General features: G+C 42.2%; 2 protein-coding genes across 7 annotated transcripts in view; one reads left to right on the forward strand and one right to left on the reverse strand.

The window, feature by feature from the left end:
* Positions 1-153: 153 nt before the first annotated feature.
* pomt1 (protein-O-mannosyltransferase 1) lies at positions 154-14,224 on the reverse strand. Of its 3 annotated transcripts, none has more exons than XM_077580667.1 (20): positions 13,937-14,224; positions 9,635-9,758; positions 9,423-9,529; positions 9,283-9,333; positions 9,041-9,187; positions 8,866-8,974; positions 8,726-8,785; positions 8,531-8,624; positions 6,065-6,220; positions 5,860-5,990; positions 5,640-5,735; positions 5,472-5,564; positions 5,305-5,401; positions 1,698-1,790; positions 1,502-1,619; positions 1,274-1,365; positions 1,077-1,190; positions 843-969; positions 591-768; positions 154-422 (listed from the first exon to the last, which is right to left on the reverse strand). In XM_077580667.1, the coding sequence occupies exons 2-20, from the start codon at positions 9,748-9,750 to the stop codon at positions 248-250; spliced, it is 2,154 nt and encodes a 717-aa protein (XP_077436793.1). In that variant the 5' UTR covers positions 9,751-9,758; positions 13,937-14,224; the 3' UTR covers positions 154-247. The 3 variants fall into 3 exon arrangements, with proteins under 3 accessions (XP_077436793.1, XP_077436790.1, XP_077436791.1); XM_077580664.1 differs by having other exon boundaries at positions 1,268-1,365; positions 13,937-14,214; XM_077580665.1 differs by having other exon boundaries at positions 1,268-1,365; positions 9,635-9,802; positions 13,937-14,062.
* Positions 14,065-21,266, forward strand: part of kiaa2012 (KIAA2012 ortholog) — a 20,607-nt gene continuing 13,405 nt past the window's right edge. For 2 of the 4 annotated variants that reach the window (XM_077580660.1, XM_077580663.1), the window contains exons 1-9: positions 14,538-14,652; positions 15,720-15,826; positions 15,955-16,067; positions 16,845-16,976; positions 17,070-17,198; positions 19,097-19,250; positions 20,549-20,646; positions 20,819-20,969; positions 21,134-21,204. In XM_077580660.1, coding sequence (XP_077436786.1) covers positions 15,966-16,067; positions 16,845-16,976; positions 17,070-17,198; positions 19,097-19,250; positions 20,549-20,646; positions 20,819-20,969; positions 21,134-21,204 — 837 coding nt within the window. In that variant the 5' untranslated portion in view covers positions 14,538-14,652; positions 15,720-15,826; positions 15,955-15,965. Of the gene's footprint in view, positions 15,827-15,954; positions 16,068-16,844; positions 16,977-17,069; positions 17,199-19,096; positions 19,251-20,548; positions 20,647-20,818; positions 20,970-21,133; positions 21,205-21,266 lie in introns of all 4 variants that reach the window. The other 2 variants (XM_077580662.1, XM_077580661.1) reach the window with 2 other exon arrangements.

The following is a 21,266-nucleotide window of genomic DNA, read 5'->3' on the forward strand; positions in this document are numbered from 1 at the left end:
GTATACGTACGCTGCAATTGGTTGGCGGCAAGTTCAGGGTGTACCCTGCCTCTCAACTGAAGTCAATCGCGATAGGCCCCAACTTCCCTAATGATAACAAGCGCTCTAGAAAACGAATAGATGGAAACCATGAAGAAAAAACAGCAAAGTGAGTAAAAATAAACTTTAACTTTATTGTTTGTTAAAAGTGATGTGACATAAAGCACTGTCCATTCACAAAGAAATGATGTCACAGAGGGGGAGGAGTCTAGCGCCGTCGATACAAGATGTCCCACGAGCTCCTCCACTTGAGCGCCCGCAGACTGTTGGCTGACAGCTCTGGGCTCCCAAAGGTCAAAGGGCTGAACGCGTGATAGGACAGGAAGACGCACACCAACACGACAAACGCACACGCCAGCAGCACGCGGCGGTGTGCGTCTTTGCTGAAAACACATGGACACACACACGGTCAAATGACCTCTTGTTCTTATGCATGATGACCTTTTGATGCACTGAGCCTCAAGGATTGAGGTTTGTTTCTGTTATGGATGATGCTGATGCTAAGCTACAATAGTGTGTGTGTGTGTGTGTGTGTGTGTGTGTGCGTGTACCTGAGCAAGTGTGTGTATACATGCTCCAACAGGGCGGCACTGAGCAGGTGCAGGAAGACGAGCGCAGGCAGGTAGTGGTACAGGAACAGACGCTTGTCCATCAACACGAACGGAACGAAGTTCAACAACCAGCCGCCAACGCATAAGACGCCCAGCAACACGAAACGCTCCCATGCAGCTACACACGCACACACTTAATTTAAATGAGATGCACAGTTTGTTTGGTGGTTGTGTGTGTGTGCGTATATATACCATCAGGTAAGTCTTTGATACCCCGCCTCCTCCTCAGTAGATAGATTGCTGCCATGATGTGATAGGCCAGCAGGCTGAGGTTGGCCACACCCCATGATACTGGGTTACCAATCAGATGGATCTGAGCCTGACACACGAACACAGGTTACAATCACTCACTCACTAAAAATCTATCAAAGACACACACACACGCACACACACACACACGATTGTGATTCCGCGAGTGCGTCTCACATTCGTGGAGGGGTGGAGCCAGTAGGCTATGTTTGTTTCCATGGTGATCCACTCCAAAGGGGCGGAGCTATATTTGTGCTCATTATCTTCCTGTTTCACTGTCAGCATTCTCCACTGGTGATGACATCGCAGCATGACATCATCATCAAGGGCATCATGTTGTAACATCACCTGCGGCGGCGACAATGAACCTGAACCTCCAGAAACTTGGACCACAGGGAAATCTTCCGGTTCACGTCAATGTGCGTGGGGGAGTGAAGCTCCGCTTCCCTGTCCTTCTGCTCCTCACCTGCAAACATGAACACATGCACTATTAGTTAGCAGTCTGTATGTCTATTATGTCTGTTGCAGCTTCCCGTATAGAGATGACTGGATAACATAATAAATAAATAATAAAGTGTGAGAGATGAGTTGACTGGGCGTACTGGTTCCATATCTGTGCTCCTCCACCGTCCATGTCACTCCGTTGCTGTGACCTTTCACCTTCTCTGCAACTACCTCCATCTGACCCGATGCCCATTCTGGAAGAGACAAGCCACTCAACTAACAAACACACAGATGGGTTTCTGTGAATGAGGAGGAATTAACGGAGCTGTATATGAGGCAATTTCCTGTCCCTACTTTGAGGACTGCTGACGTGTTGACGTGAACCAAGCGAACCTCTGACAAGATCGTCTTCCACACCTCAGAATCATCTTCGCGGTTCAGAATGTCCTGAAAAAGCCACATCGTCATCTTCATTGTAATAACAGTGAATGTTATCATCAATATCATTGTCGTTCTAACCATCAATATCGTCGTCAATTTCGCCATGCTGTAATCATCGTCATCATTTTCACCACTTCCATAAATCTTGACGTAATATTTATTTTTCTACTCTGTTATTTAGTTCAACCATATGTTGTATGAAGATTGCCTGTTAGCTGACATCTGGATTTTGGCCTGTTTTACTGCCACTTCTCTCTAAGCAGCAAGGCCGTAATTTATTTGTGTCGACAGGAAGTATAAAAATATAACTGAATCAACTAAAACTAACAACTTTCAATAAATTTAATCAATAAATCTGGCTGCATAAACATCAAGTCGTATGAGTAAAAAAAAAAACATCATGAAGAAGAAGAAGAAAAAAACTATCATACAAGAGTTTCTCCGGAGTATAAATAGAATTTTTTGGGGGAAATTTATTTTATAAAAAACTGAGACCAAGAACAGTAAAGGTGGGACTCGCACCCCAAATCCCCGTTCCCTAATTGTGTTGACAGCAATGAACGAGTTCTGGTTGAATTTGAAACTTGCCTTTCTAACTACAGTAAAAAAAATCTATAAATAAAAAATAAATTAAAAAAGAAGCTTAAAATGGCGTACCTAAACTACGATACCACATCTATCCATCTTAAGGCCTAGATACACCAATCCGACGTCGGGAGCCGGACAGCGTTGGGCCGATGGCATGCGCCGTCTGATGAGTGTATAAATTACTGTCGTGAAGTCGGATCGAGTTGGAATACCTCGGGGGGCGTTTCCAGCAAATTGGACATGTTGAATCGGCGTCGGGGGCATTTGATTACTGTGATTGGCTGTTAGCTAGCGAATCAGCACATGGGACAAGAAGAGCAAGTGACAACGCGAATAAGCAATGCTAAACTCAACGTTATGCTTTTTCAGGACGGCACACGAGAATATTGAAGTCCCCTATAAAGAGGATATGATCATATTTTAGCATGATTTTGGCAAGAAGATTCGCAAAGTCGTTTAAAAAGTCCTTATTTCATTTTGGAGGTCGGTAAATGACAGTACAGTGACAGTTTGGCTGACTTCAAAGAAGCTGGCTTCAAAGCTGTGAATCGATGTGGTAAATAGACATCATTTACATTTTTTTTTTTTTTAATAGTCGCCTTTCCTCCACCTCGGCCCGACGTCCTTGGAGCGTAAGTAAGCACAGCCAGGCGGTAGTAATTCAATCATAGCGGTGGACTCACCAGCGACAGTCCAGGTCTCCGTCAGGCAGAGGAAATCCAAGTTGCTGGAAAGGAAAAACTCCCTCAAAATAAACCTTTTGTTTGTCAATGACCGCACATTTAACAGTGAGATCCTTGTGGGAGCAGAAGGGGTGCATGGCCCTTTTGTCTGGCGGTCTCGAGGAAGCTCCTTCAGAAGCTGGAGGTCGGCACGGCGTCCAAAACGCGGAGGGCAGCACGACCGAAGCTTTTTGGGTGAACCGACCATTGGTAGCAGCTAGGAGTCGACAGGATCCAGGATACGCCACAACGGAGTACATCCATGCGTTCGGGAACGAGAAGGGGCGAAGCTTGTTCCAGCGCCCGTTTTCGCTTCACCAGCTGGTCGCTGTGTTTACCCCGGCGCCGCTGTCAACACTGGTATGAGTTGTTTATGTTTTAAATTCCCACCACCGTAAAGAGGTTGCCAGTTGTCTTTAGGAATAATGACTACTGCCGCTGATGGTATGGAGGGGAATTACTTCTTGCGCATGCGCTGAAGGTACGTAATAGTCGGTGTCGGTGCAGTGTGTATTTACGTCATTTTTCTACGCGACGTGCCGACGTCTGGGTCGACCCCAGAGGGGGTAGGAGTCGGATGTGACCGACGTCGGATTGGTGTATCTAGGCCTTTACCATACCATCTCAGAGGGCTGTTGACTGAAGATGATATCACAGTTGCTCAGGCAGCGACCAATCACAGCTCACCTGTTTTCTGAAGCCAAGCTGTGATAGGTTGTTACCTGAGACCTGAGCAACTGTGATGTCATTTTCATTCAACAGCAAGTAGCAAAATGGCCGCCTTCTGATATTGATAAAAACGGCTGGATTTTGCTGCTTAACTCATATTCCACTAACACATATTAACCAGAATACCGTATTTAGACTAGTGGGGCTGCATAGAACATATTATTGTCCAGAATTTTTTTGGGGGGGTTTTTAAGGTTTGAAACAAAACATAAAATCTTTGTCAAAGATTAAGTTTCGAGGGACCTCTGATATCCGATGCAGAAGTCTTTTAATTCCTCGATGGTGACGCAGCATGACCGTGGACAGAGCAGACCTTCAAATTGCAGTTAATATGTTTCTGTAATTGGTTTTAGTTTGAATATACTGTACTTATTTTGCTGCGTGCCTGTTCACTGGCTCATGATCACTACGACTAACCAACCACCTACAGTATTTATAAAGTTTGTTGTAATTAAGCTGTCATTTTTGTCAAATGCATTTGTTAATAAATAAATTAATTAAAATGTTCTGATGATTTTACACAGTTTTTACATTCAACATAATACATAAACAACATATCACAACACTGTGTACATATTTACAAGTCTCTCTATGGAACAATTTGGCCAAAAATATCTCTATAATAGCCTTTTTTTATTTGACCATTTATGTCTGAAACATCTTCTAATTAGTAGATTAACACCTTAGCTCTTCACAATGGAAACTCCTGCAAGCCTCTGGCCAATAGTTTTTAGACTAAATTCGGCTTCGAATTTTCCACTGTCTGTCTGCAGATATGCAGCTTTAAGTTGATTGTGCATATAACAGTTTATGCTTTATTTGCCAGGATCAAGGTTATTTTCATGAATTATATGCCCAAATCATATATAATGTTCGCTGAAGTGGGGGTTGGAGTGGCGAAAAACATCCAATGATTACTATTCGTCATTCATTGACTGGAGAAATCAGTGCACACAAGCTAAAAATTATTATTTGATGTGGGGCTTAGCCTGGTGGGGGGACAAGGAAAGCCTGGTGGGCTGCCGGGCTAATAAAACGCTGGGGTTAAGCCTGCTTCTATAGCTATGATTGTTGCAAAATAAAAGCAAGTGACTTGAGGAGCGAAATACTTATCTATGGGAACAACAGCCACAAATCTGAAAGTCCTCTTGAGAAGTTTACAATTTGGCAGCAAGGAAAGGAAAGCATTGATTAAACCGTAACTCAGGGCAATTTTTTTTTTTTTAAATTTGCAGTAATATTTAATGTATTAATTAGTCTAAACACAATATTCTGAATAGTATTGCATGAGTAGAATAAGAATTAAGCACGTTAATATATCAATTTTCAAAGATCTCTGGGGGTTGCCATTTTGGTCTAACACTGCCCTCTAAAGGCAACTGAAATTGACATCAACTTGCCCTCGGGAAGCCAAACCCAGAAGACAGGTGAGCTGTGACATTCACACTGAGAACCCAATAAATTCCCGTGAGGTGCCCTACCACTCTCCAAAGGTTCTGCACAGGCATGGATACGTTGAAGTCAATGTAGCCCGACACTTCCTGGGCATGGGGGCTGACGGGGGCTGCGACGTCGTGGCTGCCGCACACGACAAAATACACAATTAAGTCAAATTCCCCAAATGCATTGTTGGATGAAGACCAATCACCTGTTGAGGAATCGTGAAGTCATCCCGTGAAGCAGCTGGACCACGTCCCCGTGACGCACCGCGCGAGGAGGATGGCCAACGGTGAGATCAGCCCTGACAAACATATGATGCACACGTGACGGACACATTGACACACGTTGACCGCGCCCCCACCACCGGGCCACCTACCTGTCGGCGTTCTTAACGATCCACCAGTTGTTGACATCTTTGAAGGCGTAACAGGTCACCTGCTGCTGGTGAGAGCTGCCGCGACCGTTCTCATACCTGCGCATGCAGGCACACACATGGATACCACATATAAACATGTTCGCAGATATACATGCACACACAGAGTTAGCAAGGTGCCACCTGATTGGCTGCTGGTCACTGTGAGCTGACGGCAGGATACCTGATTGGATAGTTGACTTTGTGAGAATGCAACCAGCACGGGATTGGCTGGGAGGCAGAGCTTCTCAAAGTCACCTGACTGCCATAAGCGACCTCCAGAGGCTGACCTTGCGTAATCCGTGACAGACCGCCCTGACAACGCAATCAATCAATTAATCAGCATCATGTGTTTTTCAGTATGTGTGTGTGTTCGTGTGCATGTGTACCTCAAGGCTAGCTTGAAAGGCGGGGCTCATTAGCTGGTCGTGCGGTCCAGTGCGGTGTAGAAAGGTGAGGTGCAGATAGAAGCAGAGGACGTAAAGCATGACAGGAACCACCAACAGACACACACCGCGACACACACACTCGACAAACACACTCAACTAACACACACAAACACACAGTCAGATAGGTTGAAGGGCTTCTGGGGATGTTCAGTAGGGCCCGACTGATATGCACTTTTTTAGGCCAATGCCGATATCGATTTTTGGAAGAAAAAAAATACTGATTACCGATGATTTAAAAATACAGTGGTACCTCGGCTCACGAACTTTTCGCCTCACGAACATTAAATTCGCCAGCATTTTGTCTCGGCTGACGAACTAGTTTTCGGCGGACGAACCAAATCTCGCGACACGAGAAATCACGAGAAGCTGACGCACGCTCACGGCGTCCCAGTTTGTGCCCCCTTTGTTTGAGTGTGGACGTGGTTTGTGTTCGGTAGACATTTTGGACCATTTTGGAGTACTTTTGGAGTGTACTTTTGCTACCATGGGACCGAAAAAGACGTCGAGGAGCTTGTTGCTGCCCATAATGAGGTCCTCAACACAGAGGATTTGATTCGCCTTCAAGAGGACAAGCAGAAGGAAGCCGTTCAGGAGTTGTCATGTGAGGACGAGGAGGAGGAGGAGGAGATGGCTGCAGCATCAAGTGAGAGCATCAAGACCATGTTAGCAAAGTGGAGTGATCTGCAGGATTTTGTCGAACAGTACCATTCAGAAAAGACTGTGGCTATGAGAATCATCAACATGATGAATGATAATGTGATGCCTCAGTTTCGTAAGACCTTACAACTCAGAAAGCAACAGGTGTCAATTAAGAGGTTTTTAGTCAGCAACAAGGATGAAGAGTCTCCTAAGAAGCAAAGAAGAGAAGCCACACCGGAGGACTCTCCTTCCAAACAGTAACTCGCTCCCTCCCTCCTCCTCCCACTCCATTCCATCAAGCCTTCAACTACTGTACCATCACAAAGGCAAGTTGCAAGTTTTGCAAATAAAAACACTTTATTATACAGTACAGTGTATTTCTTTAATTACAATACAATAGCACATTTATTATACATAAAATAAGGTACATTTTGTGTAGTTTTAAGGCTTTTTTAGTAGAAAATTGTGTTTTATGGGGACCTGGGAACGGATTATTCTCATTTCAATGGTTTCCTATAGGAAATACTTGTTTCGAAGACGAACTTTTCGGCTCACATACTCTCTGTGGGAACCAATTAAGTTCGTGAGCCAAGGTACCACTGTATATATAATGTATAAAATTACCCCGTCTCCAATTCTTTCAATGGGTGTCACTTATGCACAAACCTTCGCTATTAAGATTCTCTGCTTTGAATGACAAGCACATTTTTTGACCTTATCAACAAATTTCATGAAGTATACAAGGTTATTATATAGATTTATGTGCCAATAATAAAACCATTCTTACTTGTTTACAACTGCTGTAAAGCATTCCCTTTTTCTTTTATATATTTTTATCTTGTGTTATTTTCACAAGTCTTGGGACTTACTGGGCTAACCTGGGACCTCAGGGATTGTATTTCGTGTCATGTCATGTGGAAATGTGTTTTAAGAAAAAAAAAAATCATCCTTGGGTGTTTGCATCCTTGAATTTTGAGAAAAGAAATACTTTGAATCCTTGAAATATCAACTTCAAATATAACTTGAAAGGACAATAACAAAATAAAACAATAAGAAAGTGAAATAAGAATAGAATAAACTAAAATAATAGCAACTGAAAAAACAGTAAGAACAAATACTGACTGTTCCTTTGCCTTTTGGCCTCTTGGGGCAGTGTGGTGCTGTACATCCATTGTGTACACACTTAAAGTGAGTTCAGAAGAAAGTTATTAAATTCTATTAAAAACTCATTTTTCACACATTGGGAAGAATCGGTGCCCTTGCGTAATGTTATCTCACGTGTGGGTATGTGTTCCCACACCATTTGTGTGTGAATATTCGCTATTTGAAGGAAAAACACTCCCATAGTCAATGCTAACTTCTTGTTAGGGTTTGAATGGGATCTTCCCTTTGCTCTTAGAATTAGCGCTAGGCTAAGCAATGTTTTAAAAACGAAAGCATGTTTTGTATTTAAATATTAGTGGATGTAATTCTTAATGTTGTGTGTTTAGTTTTACATTTAACTCCAACTGCGGTGTCATTAAACAGCTTAAAGGACACTTAGGGACAACAGAATAACATTTGCTACACACTTGCTAGTTGCTAATGCTAAGCAAGCAAAATGGTGCATTCAGGGTACTTTCACAGTGTTGGAAACTTCGTTTTTCTTCGATAACGTTTTAAGGGGAAACTAATAATAGTAATTGATTTGGCCGATCAGCCGATTATAATAAGCGGCCGATTAATCAATCGGGCCCTAATGTTTAGTGTGTGCTTGTGTGTACTCACGCCGCTCATATGAGTGTCGCCAATCAACTTCCAGCAGTGCACAAAGGCCACGCCGACCAGCAGCAGGTAGGAGAAGACGCCCATGTACTTCACCCTGAACATGCAAGCACACATGATTCACAATGTGTGTGTGTGTTTGTTTGTGTGTGTGTGTGTGTGTGTGTGTGTGTGTGTAAGCGTGTGTCTTTTTCTGACCCGATGGTGGCAAAGCAGGACGTTCCAGAGAGGAGGAGCCAACTGTATCTGACAGCCCAGCTGTGAGGTCACAGGTCAGAGGTCACAACATGTCCTCCCTGCAAGGTCATAGTTCAGATGCGGCGAGGGTCTGGACTCACCTGCTAGAGGCACGGTAGAAGCGCAGGTAAGACAGGAAGGACAAGAGGATGAAGAAGATCAGGACACACTCCAGCAACATCAGCCGTGATTGGACAATCATAGCGTTGTCTGCAAACAACAACAGGGACAACTCAGTTGATTATGTGTACGCGCGTGTGTGAGACACGTGGTTACCTAGCAACAGCAGAAGTGCTGCTCCCAATGCTGATATGTGACCAAAGCCCAACTCTAAAGTCACGCAATACGCCAAAGGAACGCACAACGCTCCACACACGGCCGGCAGGACACGCAGACTCCACACGCTCACACCGCATGGGTACTCTGTACGAAAAACAAACACACACACGCAGTCAACAATGCAAAACACACGCGCGCGTACGTATACACATACAAATGTAAGGTGTGTTTTGTTTTACCTGCTCCTATTCGGTTCCATGTGAAGTTGCCATCAAAATCTCCTAAGTAGGCTGCAAAGTACAAACACGAACACCACATCAGTGACACACACACACATATACACTTATTAGACAGGTATTTGGTCGTCATGGTAACCCACCCCCCATGGCCAGGATCATGTGACCGAGTGGCGGTCCGCTGTCATCAATGAAGAAAATCCTCTTCATGTAAAGAGATACAAACTGGCCGTAGTACACTTCGTCAAAGCTGCACATAAACACATACACACACACAAATGTCCCATTATATTATAAGACATTGAAATTGTATTAGATATGATATTATTAGGTGTACTGAATGCAAGTTGCTTACACGACGGCGTTGGGGTGCGCGAGGCGGTGCACCCTGGTCCAGAAGGCAAGGAGCGACACCAGGAGTAGAAGGAGGTCCACGTGGACGGTCACCACCAGGGGGAGCCGCAGCACCATCCTCAACACTAATCAAACAAGTAGAGCACTTGTTACCTAGTCGCATTAAGCGCTGAACAAAATGACAAAAACAGGGAAGTCATTCCAATCCAAACACAAGCCGCAAGCACAGCTGTTGCCTAGTAGCACTTTTTTTGGGCTGCCGCTAGATGACGTTGCTTCTGGGCGACACATAGTAAAACGACCATAAATCAAAGACGACTATTTGACTTTCCTTCTGCCAGCTTAAGGTTGTGCTGTCATACAGTAATAAATACATTTGAAAGGCTCATGTTTTAAATTGACAAAGACAAAAACTAAGGACATTTTCGTTATATTCATTAAGGGTGTGCCGAAAAACTGATTCGGATAAGAATCGCGATCCTCATTTAGTACGATTCAAAATCGATTTTAAATGTCCCAATATCGATTTTAGTTAAATTATTTAATACTGTTTTGCCCTTGTTTGTGTGTGCCTTTAATGGGAGTGCTGCTCATGTTGTACCCGATTTGGCCACTTAAGGGCAGTGTGGTTCTGCGCGTTCTGATACACTGTTAAGTTGTAGTTAGAGAGTAGAAGGAAAAAGTCACGATCAAGTTATGCCAATAAAAGTTGTGTAGCAGCGTAGGAAGAGCATATGCCGGTGAGCAATGTTAACATGCTGCTCTGTATACATTCTTGAAGCGTTTTGTATAAATAGCCATCCTTTTTAGTGATAAAAGTGCCGTGAGTAGCGCGCTAATTAGCATTAGCGAGTCAGACTGGAGCAGATCATGACGATTCTCGATTCTCGATTCTTCGAAAATTGATACTGAATCAACTTGCAGAATCAAAAATGAGAACCAAATGGTGAGACAGTCAAATACTCCCACCCCTAATATTCATAGATAACTTTTGTTAAATTGGCAAACTCAAAATATAGTAAATATTTCTCTGAAGCTTGACTTGAAACAAACAAAACAAAAAAACTGTAAATCCAATCAAAATCACAATATCTGTCCGAAAAATCACAATTCTTCTTTTGAAATGGTTCCACCCTATCCTTCGGTTATTCAGAGTGCCACAAAATAGGAATGCCGGAGCGCGCTCTTCTCGTTCCAACTAGGGACACGGAGCATCCAGAGTGTCAGGCAGGACGAATGAAAATTGTACAAGCCAAATGTGAGGGTTGTGGGCAGACGGGGGATTTAAACTATCTCATTTATTATTCATGCACTTCAAGTTTGTAAGTCATTAACTTTTTCTAAAGTTGATGGTGGTTTAACGTTGTTACTGAAAGAGCCACTGTAGCAAATGTTTATAGTAGTTCTGCTGGTCACAACAACAAAACATGGGTGCATTCATTAATTCATAGAAGGGGAGCGCACACTGCCACAGCGACCACTCCCACTTTCAGAGTTGTGTTCTGAACGCATGCCGATGTGGCGCGGCAACCATGTTGGCAGAGGCGATGGCCTCATCATAAACATTGAAAATAAGTCGTACCTTGCCCATTTCTCAATAAATTTTCATGAGGTTTACTTGTTTTTGTCACTAACAATGTGTTAACACTTCTGAAATGAATGAAAATAACCCCAAAAATACTTATCTTGGAAGAATTATTACAGGTTCCCTTATTGGAATTTCATGGTGGTGTGCCGGCATCCTTGTTGTTTCGGCTTAACTTAGACCAATTATCAGCAAGGCTGATTATAGCTGGCAATATTTGGCATATTGATGCATATATCGGCATCGGCCTTTTTTCCATATGTAGTGCTATCCGGTAACAGATCATCTTAAAATTGGATAAACCTCAGGGAATTATTTACGGATTGAAATTTTCAGTTAAATTTCCAAGAGATTCTGCTGAAGGAACTCCCTGCCCTTTTTGTTTAAACTTAAAGCAAAGCTAATTACAAAAAATAACATTTCAGTTATATTGAAATTTTGGAAAATTTTGTTTACTATAGAAAACTTGAGGGAGCCATTTATTTGTTTAGATTTTAATTAAACTTTCTAAAATATGTTGCTGTGCCTGGGAGACCTCTGCCTTTTTGTTAGAATTTTAAAAACAAAGATATGAATTGCCTAAGATAAGAAGTTTAGGGTAATAAAGGATAGGGATGGAAGTGTGTTGATAGATGCCAGAAGTGTGATGGGAAGATGGAAAGAGTACTTTGAAGAGTTGATGAATGAGGAAAATGAGAGAGAACAAAGAGTAGAAGAGGTGACTGTTGTGGACCAGAAAATAGCAAAGATTAGTAAGAATGAAGTAAGGAGGGCATTGAAGAGGATGAAGAGTGGAAAGGCACTCGGTCCTGATGACATACCTGTGGAAAAAGGGAAGTGTCTAGGAGAGGTAGCAGTAGAATTTTTGACAGGGTTGTTCAACAGGATCTTAAATAGTGAGAAGATGCCTGAGGAATGAAGGAAAAGTGTGCTGGTGCCTATTTTTAAGAACAAGGGAGACGTGCAGAGTTGTGGCAACTACAGAGGAATAAAGCTAATGAGCCACACAATGAAGCTATGGGAAAGAGTAGTTGAAGCTAGACTGAGGGCAGAGGTGAACATTTGTGAGCAGCAGTATGGTTTCATGCCCCCCCCCCCCCCCCCAAAAAAAAAAGAGTAACACAGAAGCGCAGCATTTGCATGGGTGTTGATAGAAAAGTACAGAGAAGGTCAGAATGAGCTGTATTATGTCTTTGTAAATCTGGAGAAAGCTTATGACGGGGTGTTCAGAGAGGAACTATGGTTTTGTATGAGGAAGTCTGGAGTGGAAGAGAAGTATGTTTTAGTGGTGCAGGACATGTATGAGGACTGTAAGACAGTGGTGAAGTGTGCTGTAGGTGTGACGGAGGAGTTCAAAGTGGAGGTGGGACTACATCAGGGATCAGCTCTGAGCCCATTCTTGTTTGCTATGGTAATGGACCGGGTGACAGATGAGGTTAGACAGGAATCTCCATGGACTATGATGTTTACTGATGACATTGTGATCTGTAGTGAGAGCAGGGAACAGGTGGAGGAGAAGCTAGAGGCGTGGAGGTTTGCCCTGGAAAGGAGGGGAATGAAGGTTAGCTGTAGCAAAACGGAGTATCGGTGTGTGAATTGGAGGGACCCAAGTGGAAGAGTGAGGTTACAGGGAGAAGAGACCAAGAAGGTGGAGGAGTTTAAATATTTAGAGTCAACAGTTCAGAGCAGAGCAATGGAGAGTGTGGAAAAGAAGTGAAGAAGCGTGTGCAGGCAGGCTGGAACGGGTGGACAAAAGTGTCAGGTGTGATGTGTGGTAGAAGAGTTCCAGCTAAAATGAAAGGATAGGTTTATAAAATTGTGGTGAGACCAGCAATGTTTTTTGGTCTGGAGACAGTGCCACTGAGGAAAAGACAGGAGGCAGAGCTGCAGGTGGCAGAGATGAAGATGCTGAGGTTCTCTTTGGGAGTGACCAGGATAGATAGAATCAGGAATGAGTACATCAGAGGGACAGCACATGTTAGAGGCTTTGGAGATAAAGTCAGAGAGGCCAGACTGAGATGGTTTGGACATGCCCAGAGGAGAGATAGTGAGTATATTGGTAGAAGGATGCTGAGTTTCCAAACGCCAGGCAGGAAGTCTAGAGAAAGACCAAAGAGGAGGTTTATGGATGTAGTTAAAGAGGAGATGATGGTAGTTGGTGTGAGAGCAAGGGATGCAGAGGACAGGGTTAGATGGAGGCAACTGACTCGCTGTGGAGACCCCAGAAGGGAAAAGCCAAAAGGAAAAGAAGAAGACTATAGCCACATCGCCTAATCTATTTTTCTTTCATATTTCTACTACAACACATGTATTTTTGTATGTCTACATAAGTACATACTGTGGGTAGTATTGCCACCTCAGTAATTCACTTTTGCTTTATACTTCAGTATATTTCAAAATCTGTACTTTTTAACTTTTACTTAAGCACAAAGACCAGCACCTCTCTGTCTACCTTTTTTTTATTTTTTTATTTTATTTTATTTTATTTTATTCTTTTACACACATGTACTTTTCCCTTAGTAGGCAATCTAAGTACTTTTGCCAACTTTGCTTTTTGATGGATGTAACATTGTCGCTCATCCATCATGACGATAGAACGAATCCAGCCACAGCTAACATTAGCCTCGCTAGCACGCACGCAACATGTCACTTGAGACTGACGCTGGCTGTTCATGGCTTCATGCTAAAGCTAATGCTAATGCTGAGGCGAATGCTTACAGTGCGCTCACAGCGGTGCCGTCAGGTCGAACGTGTCAAGCGGCTCATCCTGGCCACGCAGCAGCAACCAAGCCTCAGGTCGGTGCAGTGTTCAGTCCTCTTCCTTTGCTAACTTAACGTTAGCTTGCAAGCGACGTTTCTGTGACGATTAGTAATGTCTGGCCGGCTCACTTGCTGCTCAGCTAGCAACCCTGGTCGTTGCTATGGAGACAGCAGCTCCTACCGGTCGAACTTTCTTACACAGCCAACCAGTAATGACCAATCGATTAATTACGATGTTTTCATTTCATAATTAAAATAATAATAATAACGTTAACGTAGAACCGCATGCACGCCACGAGCTTATGAATGGACTTACAATCGTCCCCTACGGCTGAAGCCAGTGGGCAGCCATTTTACGTTGCCACTGACAACTTCTGTTCGGTTTTGGCTGAAATTCCGCTAGCATCTCTGTTAGAACAACGACAGCCTCTCAAAGAACGAACTTCACAGTTTGCATCAACCATTCAGTGTATTGTAAACAGGGTTGGGGAATCCAGGCCGAGGAAGTAAACAGTTTGGTTTTAGCCACAGGTGCTTCTCATCAACAGGTGGAGGCGAGCTTGTTGACCTGCCAATTGAGTAGAAGCACCTGTGGCTAAAGCCAAACTGGCAAGGTTTTTACTTTTTGGACCTGCATTCCCCAACCCTAATTGTGAATTGTGACTTACAGAGAGGTAAGGGTTACATTTCGCAGTAATTTTTTTCCCTGGTGAGCTTTGCTTTCATTTAATTTTTGATGGTTCTGACAACAAAATGCAGACAAATCTTTAAGTAGCATTCTGAGACATACCTGATAAGAGAAAAATTACAATTGCATTCTTACCGATGAAATGTGCACGTAGCACTTCTCATAGGCTTATACAACCGTACATCACATACTGGTATTTTCACCAAAATAACGTGAAAAGGCAGCGGAGAAACCAATGTAGGCCTATTGAAGTTAGGCATGCTTTGCAAGTGGCATCGTAAGATGGCCACCAGTGGCTTCACTTCTCCCTATAGCGAGTAAAGTCCACTTATCCTGCATCAAGGAAGGTGAGAAGTCGGATATATCCCACTTGGATTCTGCCAATTCCGATCTCAAAGTGTTTGAGACAAAAACAACAAAGATGGCTGAATGTGATAAATTGTTTGTTGTTCTGGTTAACACAGTCATTCCAAATCATGTTGTATTACATGAACCTATTTCAAATAACCAATTAAAGTAACAATATATAAATCGAAATAAATATCTGTTTAAAATCATGTCAATTATGTTTTGCCATTCACGGTCTGTCTCTCCGTGGGGATGGCCATTGTCGAGTGACGTCAGATGGGAACCGCAGTCAGCCATTGCTTTCTTACCTTATACTTGTATGTGTCTGAATATGCATGTTTCAACTTTGCATCTTAAAGGGTTGTGGGGGCAATGGTGGGATTATATTTTAATAATGTAAGTACTTTGAGTTGCACTGTCATTTTTAAACATGGGCGTATTTGTCCACACCATTGGTGCACTAAAAGGCTTTCCCCAAACTCTTGTCTTGAGTTGTCTGGCATATGTCAATAAAAGGAAGAATTAAGAATGAATCCATCTGATTGATTAGGTGCATTATTATTATTTTTTTAGTATACATTCATGCAGCTTGTGGACAGAATTAGCCAACAAAAATCCTGATCCTGTCCTCCATTTACTTACACAATCAGGACACTTCCTGGACATTCCTATTCAAAATGTGTGTGCGTGTGTGTTTTGTGTGAGTGTGTTAATCCAAGCAGCTACAGCTGGGGCAACGCTAACACAAAGTACTGAATCATACATCCTAGCAACAAGCACTCATGCGCTAAAGAAAACTAAGGAGACAGCAGGTATGATCATTGTCCATTTTTACATAAAGTTTTCCACCATTAAGGAAATCCTTGAATCCATGAATGGGATTTTTACATAATTTGGAATGGTTGAGCTTGTTTAATAAATGCTTCTTTGGATGAGATAGGAAGTAACACCATGAAGGATTTGTCTCTGTCGCCGCTGAGTCGGGGGTGCGGTCACGTCATCACAGAGAGTGCGGGCGATCATGGCCGCCTGGACGTCTGCTTCACGCCACAGGTACCCACATGTCATATTTCACTTGAAATGTTTTAGAATTAGAGTGAAGTAAAAATGGTTATTTATTACTTGTTTTCTTGATTGCTCTCTCGTTATTTTTGCTTATTTACTTAAAGAAAAGAACTAGAAATAGTTGTAGATGAACACAATGTATCACACTGACAATCTTTTTTTGGCACGCTTGAAAAAAAAAAAAAGTAAATTCAAAATGATTGACAAAATAACAGATTAAAAAAAGGCAAATATGTGCATTATTCATTCTTTTCAATTGCCAATCGAAAAACAAAAATGTGACTCATTTTGTTTTGTTAAATCTAAAATAAAAAATGGGGAAAAAAAAGTATGATCCAACTCAAAAATATAAAATAAACAAACGGGCTACCCGACTGACTACGATTTTAATATTTAATTGGTTGTTTTCTTTGGCCCGTTTTGCTATTTTGATCCAAGCAACACTCTGAAAACAGTTGTGTCAAAAATAATCCAAATTAGGTAACACAAGGACCGATTCACCACTTGTGTCAATTTCACCCAACTTTCTGGGTTATTTTACACAAAGCAAATGAAAAAAATGGGGTGGTTTTGAATAAAACAAGACCTAAAAATTGGGTAATTTTGTACCAAACAACACAAAAAGTTTATGGGCTATTCATTTTAACCCAACATGTTGGGTCATGTTGGGGGGTTATTTTTAACAATATTGATATTGTGGCTTTAATTAAATAAGGACTGCTTCGATCCATAAAAATGTCATTAAAAGATGTATGAACACTTTAGGACTACTACATCTGGAAATCCCATGATGCTCTACTGCATCTAACCAACAGTGGAAGTTTGCTCAGGAGCCAAGAGTCAACCATCCCGAAGACGTACAGCACTCGCCGGGGACCTCTCCTTCTATACTCACGAGTATGAATGAGCACTCTTAACTCCCCACCTCGTCTCCAAAAACTCCTTCGACTTTACCAGAACGAAACCACCAAAAGTTCGATCTCCCTACAGGACTTGGTCACACTAGGAACTGAATGTAGGTCACAGGGGCCAGAGAAGAGTAGGCGGATCACACGGCAGCACACGCAGGAAGTGGACCACCGGCGGGATGCTCTCAACTTGCATCAACAGAAAGATCAGGTAAATAGGAAGTGACCACAAGTCCTGCCTTTCACTCAGTATGCCATCACTTTATTACAGACACCTGCAAATTTTTCTGCACCTGCATAAGTCAGGGGTCACCATCATTTTTAAAACCGACAAAATTTTCCCAAATGACATTTAATTATATATTGTTATTATTAATAATTAATGATGTACAACTGTGTGAATACACTGTAGCCAACGGCGTCTGCGAGATCACAGTCAAAATTGCTGAATTGGCATATTTTGTGTTCAAATACATGGGTGCGATGTGAACTGGGTAAATCACAGATTTACAAAAAGGTGAGTGAGGCAGACTCTGTTACGCCAAAGGAGAGCACATAAGCAAAATTTGTACTACCTGTACTTTACTCTTGTCTTAATTACAAAATTAAATGCACATCTGCAGTCCAGGCAATCTAATTTCTAACAAATGAAAGCCAACACTCTAAAAACAATTGGCTCTAAAATAATCCAAATGGGGTCAAAAAACAACAAAACCAACTTTTTAGGTTAATCATTTAAACCAATAAATTTGGGTTAAATAAATAACCCAGAAACAAGCCCCAAAATTGGGTTGTTTCATAAAAAACAACCTTTTTTTGGTGGGGTCAAAATAAATAGCACACTCTAAATACAGTTGTATCCAAAGCAACCCAATTCAGGTCAAAACCAGACTGATCCACTACTTGGGTCAATTGGAACAATTTTTTGGGGTTGTTTTGTATAAAACAACACAATTTGGGGGGGTTTATTTGTACATAATAGCCCAAAAAATTGTGACAAACTGACCCAAGTAGTGGATTGGTCTGGTTTTGACCTGAATGTTGAATGGAAGATATTCTATTGAACCAGGATTCCAAAAAAAAGGACTACCAAAGAACATTGGATCTAATTAACACAGGAGGATGGAAAGTTAGAGCTTTTTTAAATATCAGGTCAGAAGATACCAGTTTTTATTCTCAGGCTGCTAATTTAATTGCAACTAAGCCACTTTGTTTGGCTAAAATATTGATAAATCTAATGTCAATGCATCACCGTCCACGAACCTCACCATATGACACAAGAATGTAGACCAGTACTTAGCCTAAGACTAAGGAACACTGGTGAAGAATAGCTTTCACCAGTGTAACACAGAAGATGAGGAATGGTTGGTTCTCATGTGTGGTACTCACTAGAAGCCGCATGCTGGTAAATGCTGCATCAGTCATGGAACAGATGCTACTAGAAGTGAAAATTTGACCTGATTATTTTGTCACACTGTTTGAAAAACTTTACTGACTAAAAAACCCGAAAAACAATTATGACAGCAATGTGAAATACAAACAAAACACAAAGATGGACGGAGTCACAGCGGAAGTTAGATTCCGTAAACAGAAATTGGCACACAAAATCAAACTATACACAAGAAAGAAATGCTAGAGAAATTAAATCGTAGCTATAATTAATGGAAAACCAAATGGTAAGTACATCCAAATATCATACATGGAACAAGTAAGATGATGGAACAATAGATCATGACGTACAGTAGCAGTAAAATAAGAATAAAATAATCTGGTGTTTTCCTTCTGCTTCTACTGCACCAATAAACACAGATGATTGTCATTATCAGCATCACCGCCCACCAACTCACATCAAGGAAACTGGGGAAATAGAAACAAAACGGTAGACACAAAATCAAAGAAAAAGGAACGAAACAGTTTGTGGGCTCGTTCAAATCTCGGGTCCTCGTGTAATTTCCTTTGTTTGCCATATCTGTTACGTATGCCTCTGCCAGGGTGTGGTGTGCCTTTTGCCCGGAGTCCACTGGAATAGGTTCCAGTGCCCTGAAACCCTGCACAGGATAAAGGGTGTAGAAAATTGATTAATTTTGACCATGCATGCCTCTGACCTAGTTAACCTGGCGGTTTGCCACTCCTACCTTACCTCCGCTTCCAAACATCCATCGTGCAAGCGTTTCCCGACTTTATGCCACACGAGAACATCACGATCCGGAATTTGTCGGCGACCCCCGAGAATCCAACTCTCATCTGGAGAATCCATCTAAAGGTAAAACAGAAAGTGAAGATCTGCTTCAATCATCCTTACCTGGATGAATCTTTAAATCAAGCTTCTCTGTGTCATGGTCTGGTTTTGTTGTCATGATTTAGGTTTTGGTATTCATTTTTTGTGTTCTTGTTTACTTTAGTTTCTGTCATGATCTGTTGTGTTCTGTTTTCCTTGTGTGTCTCCCTTGGTTTTGTTAAGTGTAATCCTGCCCACCTGTGATGTCAACTGATCAATGCCCTCAGACACTTGTGTCGTGCCCTCTTTATGTCAATTAGTGCGTGTGTGTTAAGGCCCTGTCCACACGAATGCCCGTTTCAATGTAGCCGCATTTCCTAATGTTTGGGTAGTTCGTCCACACGGCGGCGCCGTTTCAGAGCTTTAAACCAATCACTTTTGGAACCGGGCTCCAGAGTGGAAAGATTTCAAAACATGTACGTTCCAATGTGGACAACATATGCGGGATACTCCTGCTGTTTGATGACGTAGCTATGCTCCAATTCCCCCGTGACTGCACGTGAACCACTAGTCTGTCAACAATGGCGGATAGCTGTGTAGTTGTCGTTTTGCGCAACCTCCTTAGCTTTTACAGCAAAATATTTTGCGTGATGTTATTGTACTTGAATCACCCGCCGTTGTTACTGCTCCTATGTTCGTCTCACTAATCTGTATATACTACTATATATATATATATATATATATATATATATATATATATAGATATATATATAGATAGATACTGTAAATGTATAGGATCATATGCCGAGAAACGTTTCTTGGGAGAAGTAATATGGCGGCTTTGCGGCTTCAAAAGTCTTGGCCTATGGGCTATTCAGATCAGTGGTTCGTCTTCTTTGCTGATTCTTCTTCTACATTTTCCATTAACTCACTGTGGCTGCGCTACAGCACCACTCCAGACTTGGCATATACTTTTAAGCCGTGAAACATCTTCAGCGTCTTCTGTTGGACACACGCATGTTTTGAAACGTTCAAAGGTTCTTTTGAGGAATGAAGCCGGCTTTGCTTCCGTGTGAACAGGCCTTGGTCTTGTGTTTCCCCTCGTTTTGTGTTGAGCCATCCGTTGTTCTTTCCACACGTCCTGCTGTCGCTGTCTTGCCTTGTTGTTCCCCCACATCTTTGCCTCGCTTGCTTTTTAGACCTTGTTGTTTTTGTTTTCCGGCCAGTGCCATGTTTACCTCCTCCTTTTTGTTTGATTAAAACCTTGTTTGAACTCCACCTCTGCTTCCTTGCTCTGTTTCCCTGCATTTGGGTCACATCCCAACCTGACACTGACACTGCAGATGAGAACGAAATACAGGGAAGTGACCGGAGGGTCCGGTTGGATCTGGTTCTTGATCTGCAGAACAGTATAGACTACATAACCCTCGAAGAACTTCAGGTGATCTAAGTTATATTTTATGTAGCCTACTGTATTTGTATTTTGTTTTTCATGGTTAAAAAGTACATAAATGTGCAAAGAATCAGACTCCAATTTGAATGTCTTCACCCTTTCTATGTTCATCTTTGACTGTTTCCACTCAATTGACGAAATGTAATGGCCTCTTTTCCAGCTCAATGAGTTGCATACGAAGAGTTCACAGCACAACGAGATAACTGACTTGACTCTTGTCCTAAATCCTAATGATGCCACAACAGTCTCCAGAGGATCTGTGATTATGGTCAAACCTAAAACCTCAGTGACCCGGAACAACAATAGGAAAGGTATGGCAAAGGAATACAGTAATTGTGTGAACAGTGAAATACGCAGACTTGTTGACATGTTCTTGCACCAGTCACTTAAAGGGCAGGAAGTAAATACAAGCTCAGGTAATAGAAGTCAGTCAAAACGCAAGTTTTCTGCATATAATGCTGTGTTCATCCAACAGACTCCTTTCTTCCTTCTCTGAGAGCTGAACCTCCAGTCACTCCTGAATCCTACTACCAGCATCCACTTGCTGTAAGTCAATGTTAACACCAACAATGCTTAAAACCACAGTTTCTCCCACATTTTTCAAGAGG

This window comes from Vanacampus margaritifer, chromosome 11 (genome assembly GCF_051991255.1).
Source record: "Vanacampus margaritifer isolate UIUO_Vmar chromosome 11, RoL_Vmar_1.0, whole genome shotgun sequence".
NCBI classification, from domain to species: domain Eukaryota; kingdom Metazoa; phylum Chordata; class Actinopteri; order Syngnathiformes; family Syngnathidae; genus Vanacampus; species Vanacampus margaritifer.

Bases quoted from the DNA above. Each gene is read 5' to 3' on its own strand.
- pomt1 (XM_077580664.1), bottom strand. From the start codon at position 9,750: ATGGTGCTGCGGCTCCCCCTGGTGGTGACCGTCCACGTGGACCTCCTT. The intron at 6,221-8,530 runs GTGAGTACACAC...TGTGTGTGTTAG, and splicing joins GCGACACTCATATGAGCGGC to TTGAGTGTGTTTGTCGAGTG. The intron at 5,402-5,471 runs GTGATTGGTCTT...CGTGTGCGGCAG, and splicing joins ACTTCACGATTCCTCAACAG to CCACGACGTCGCAGCCCCCG.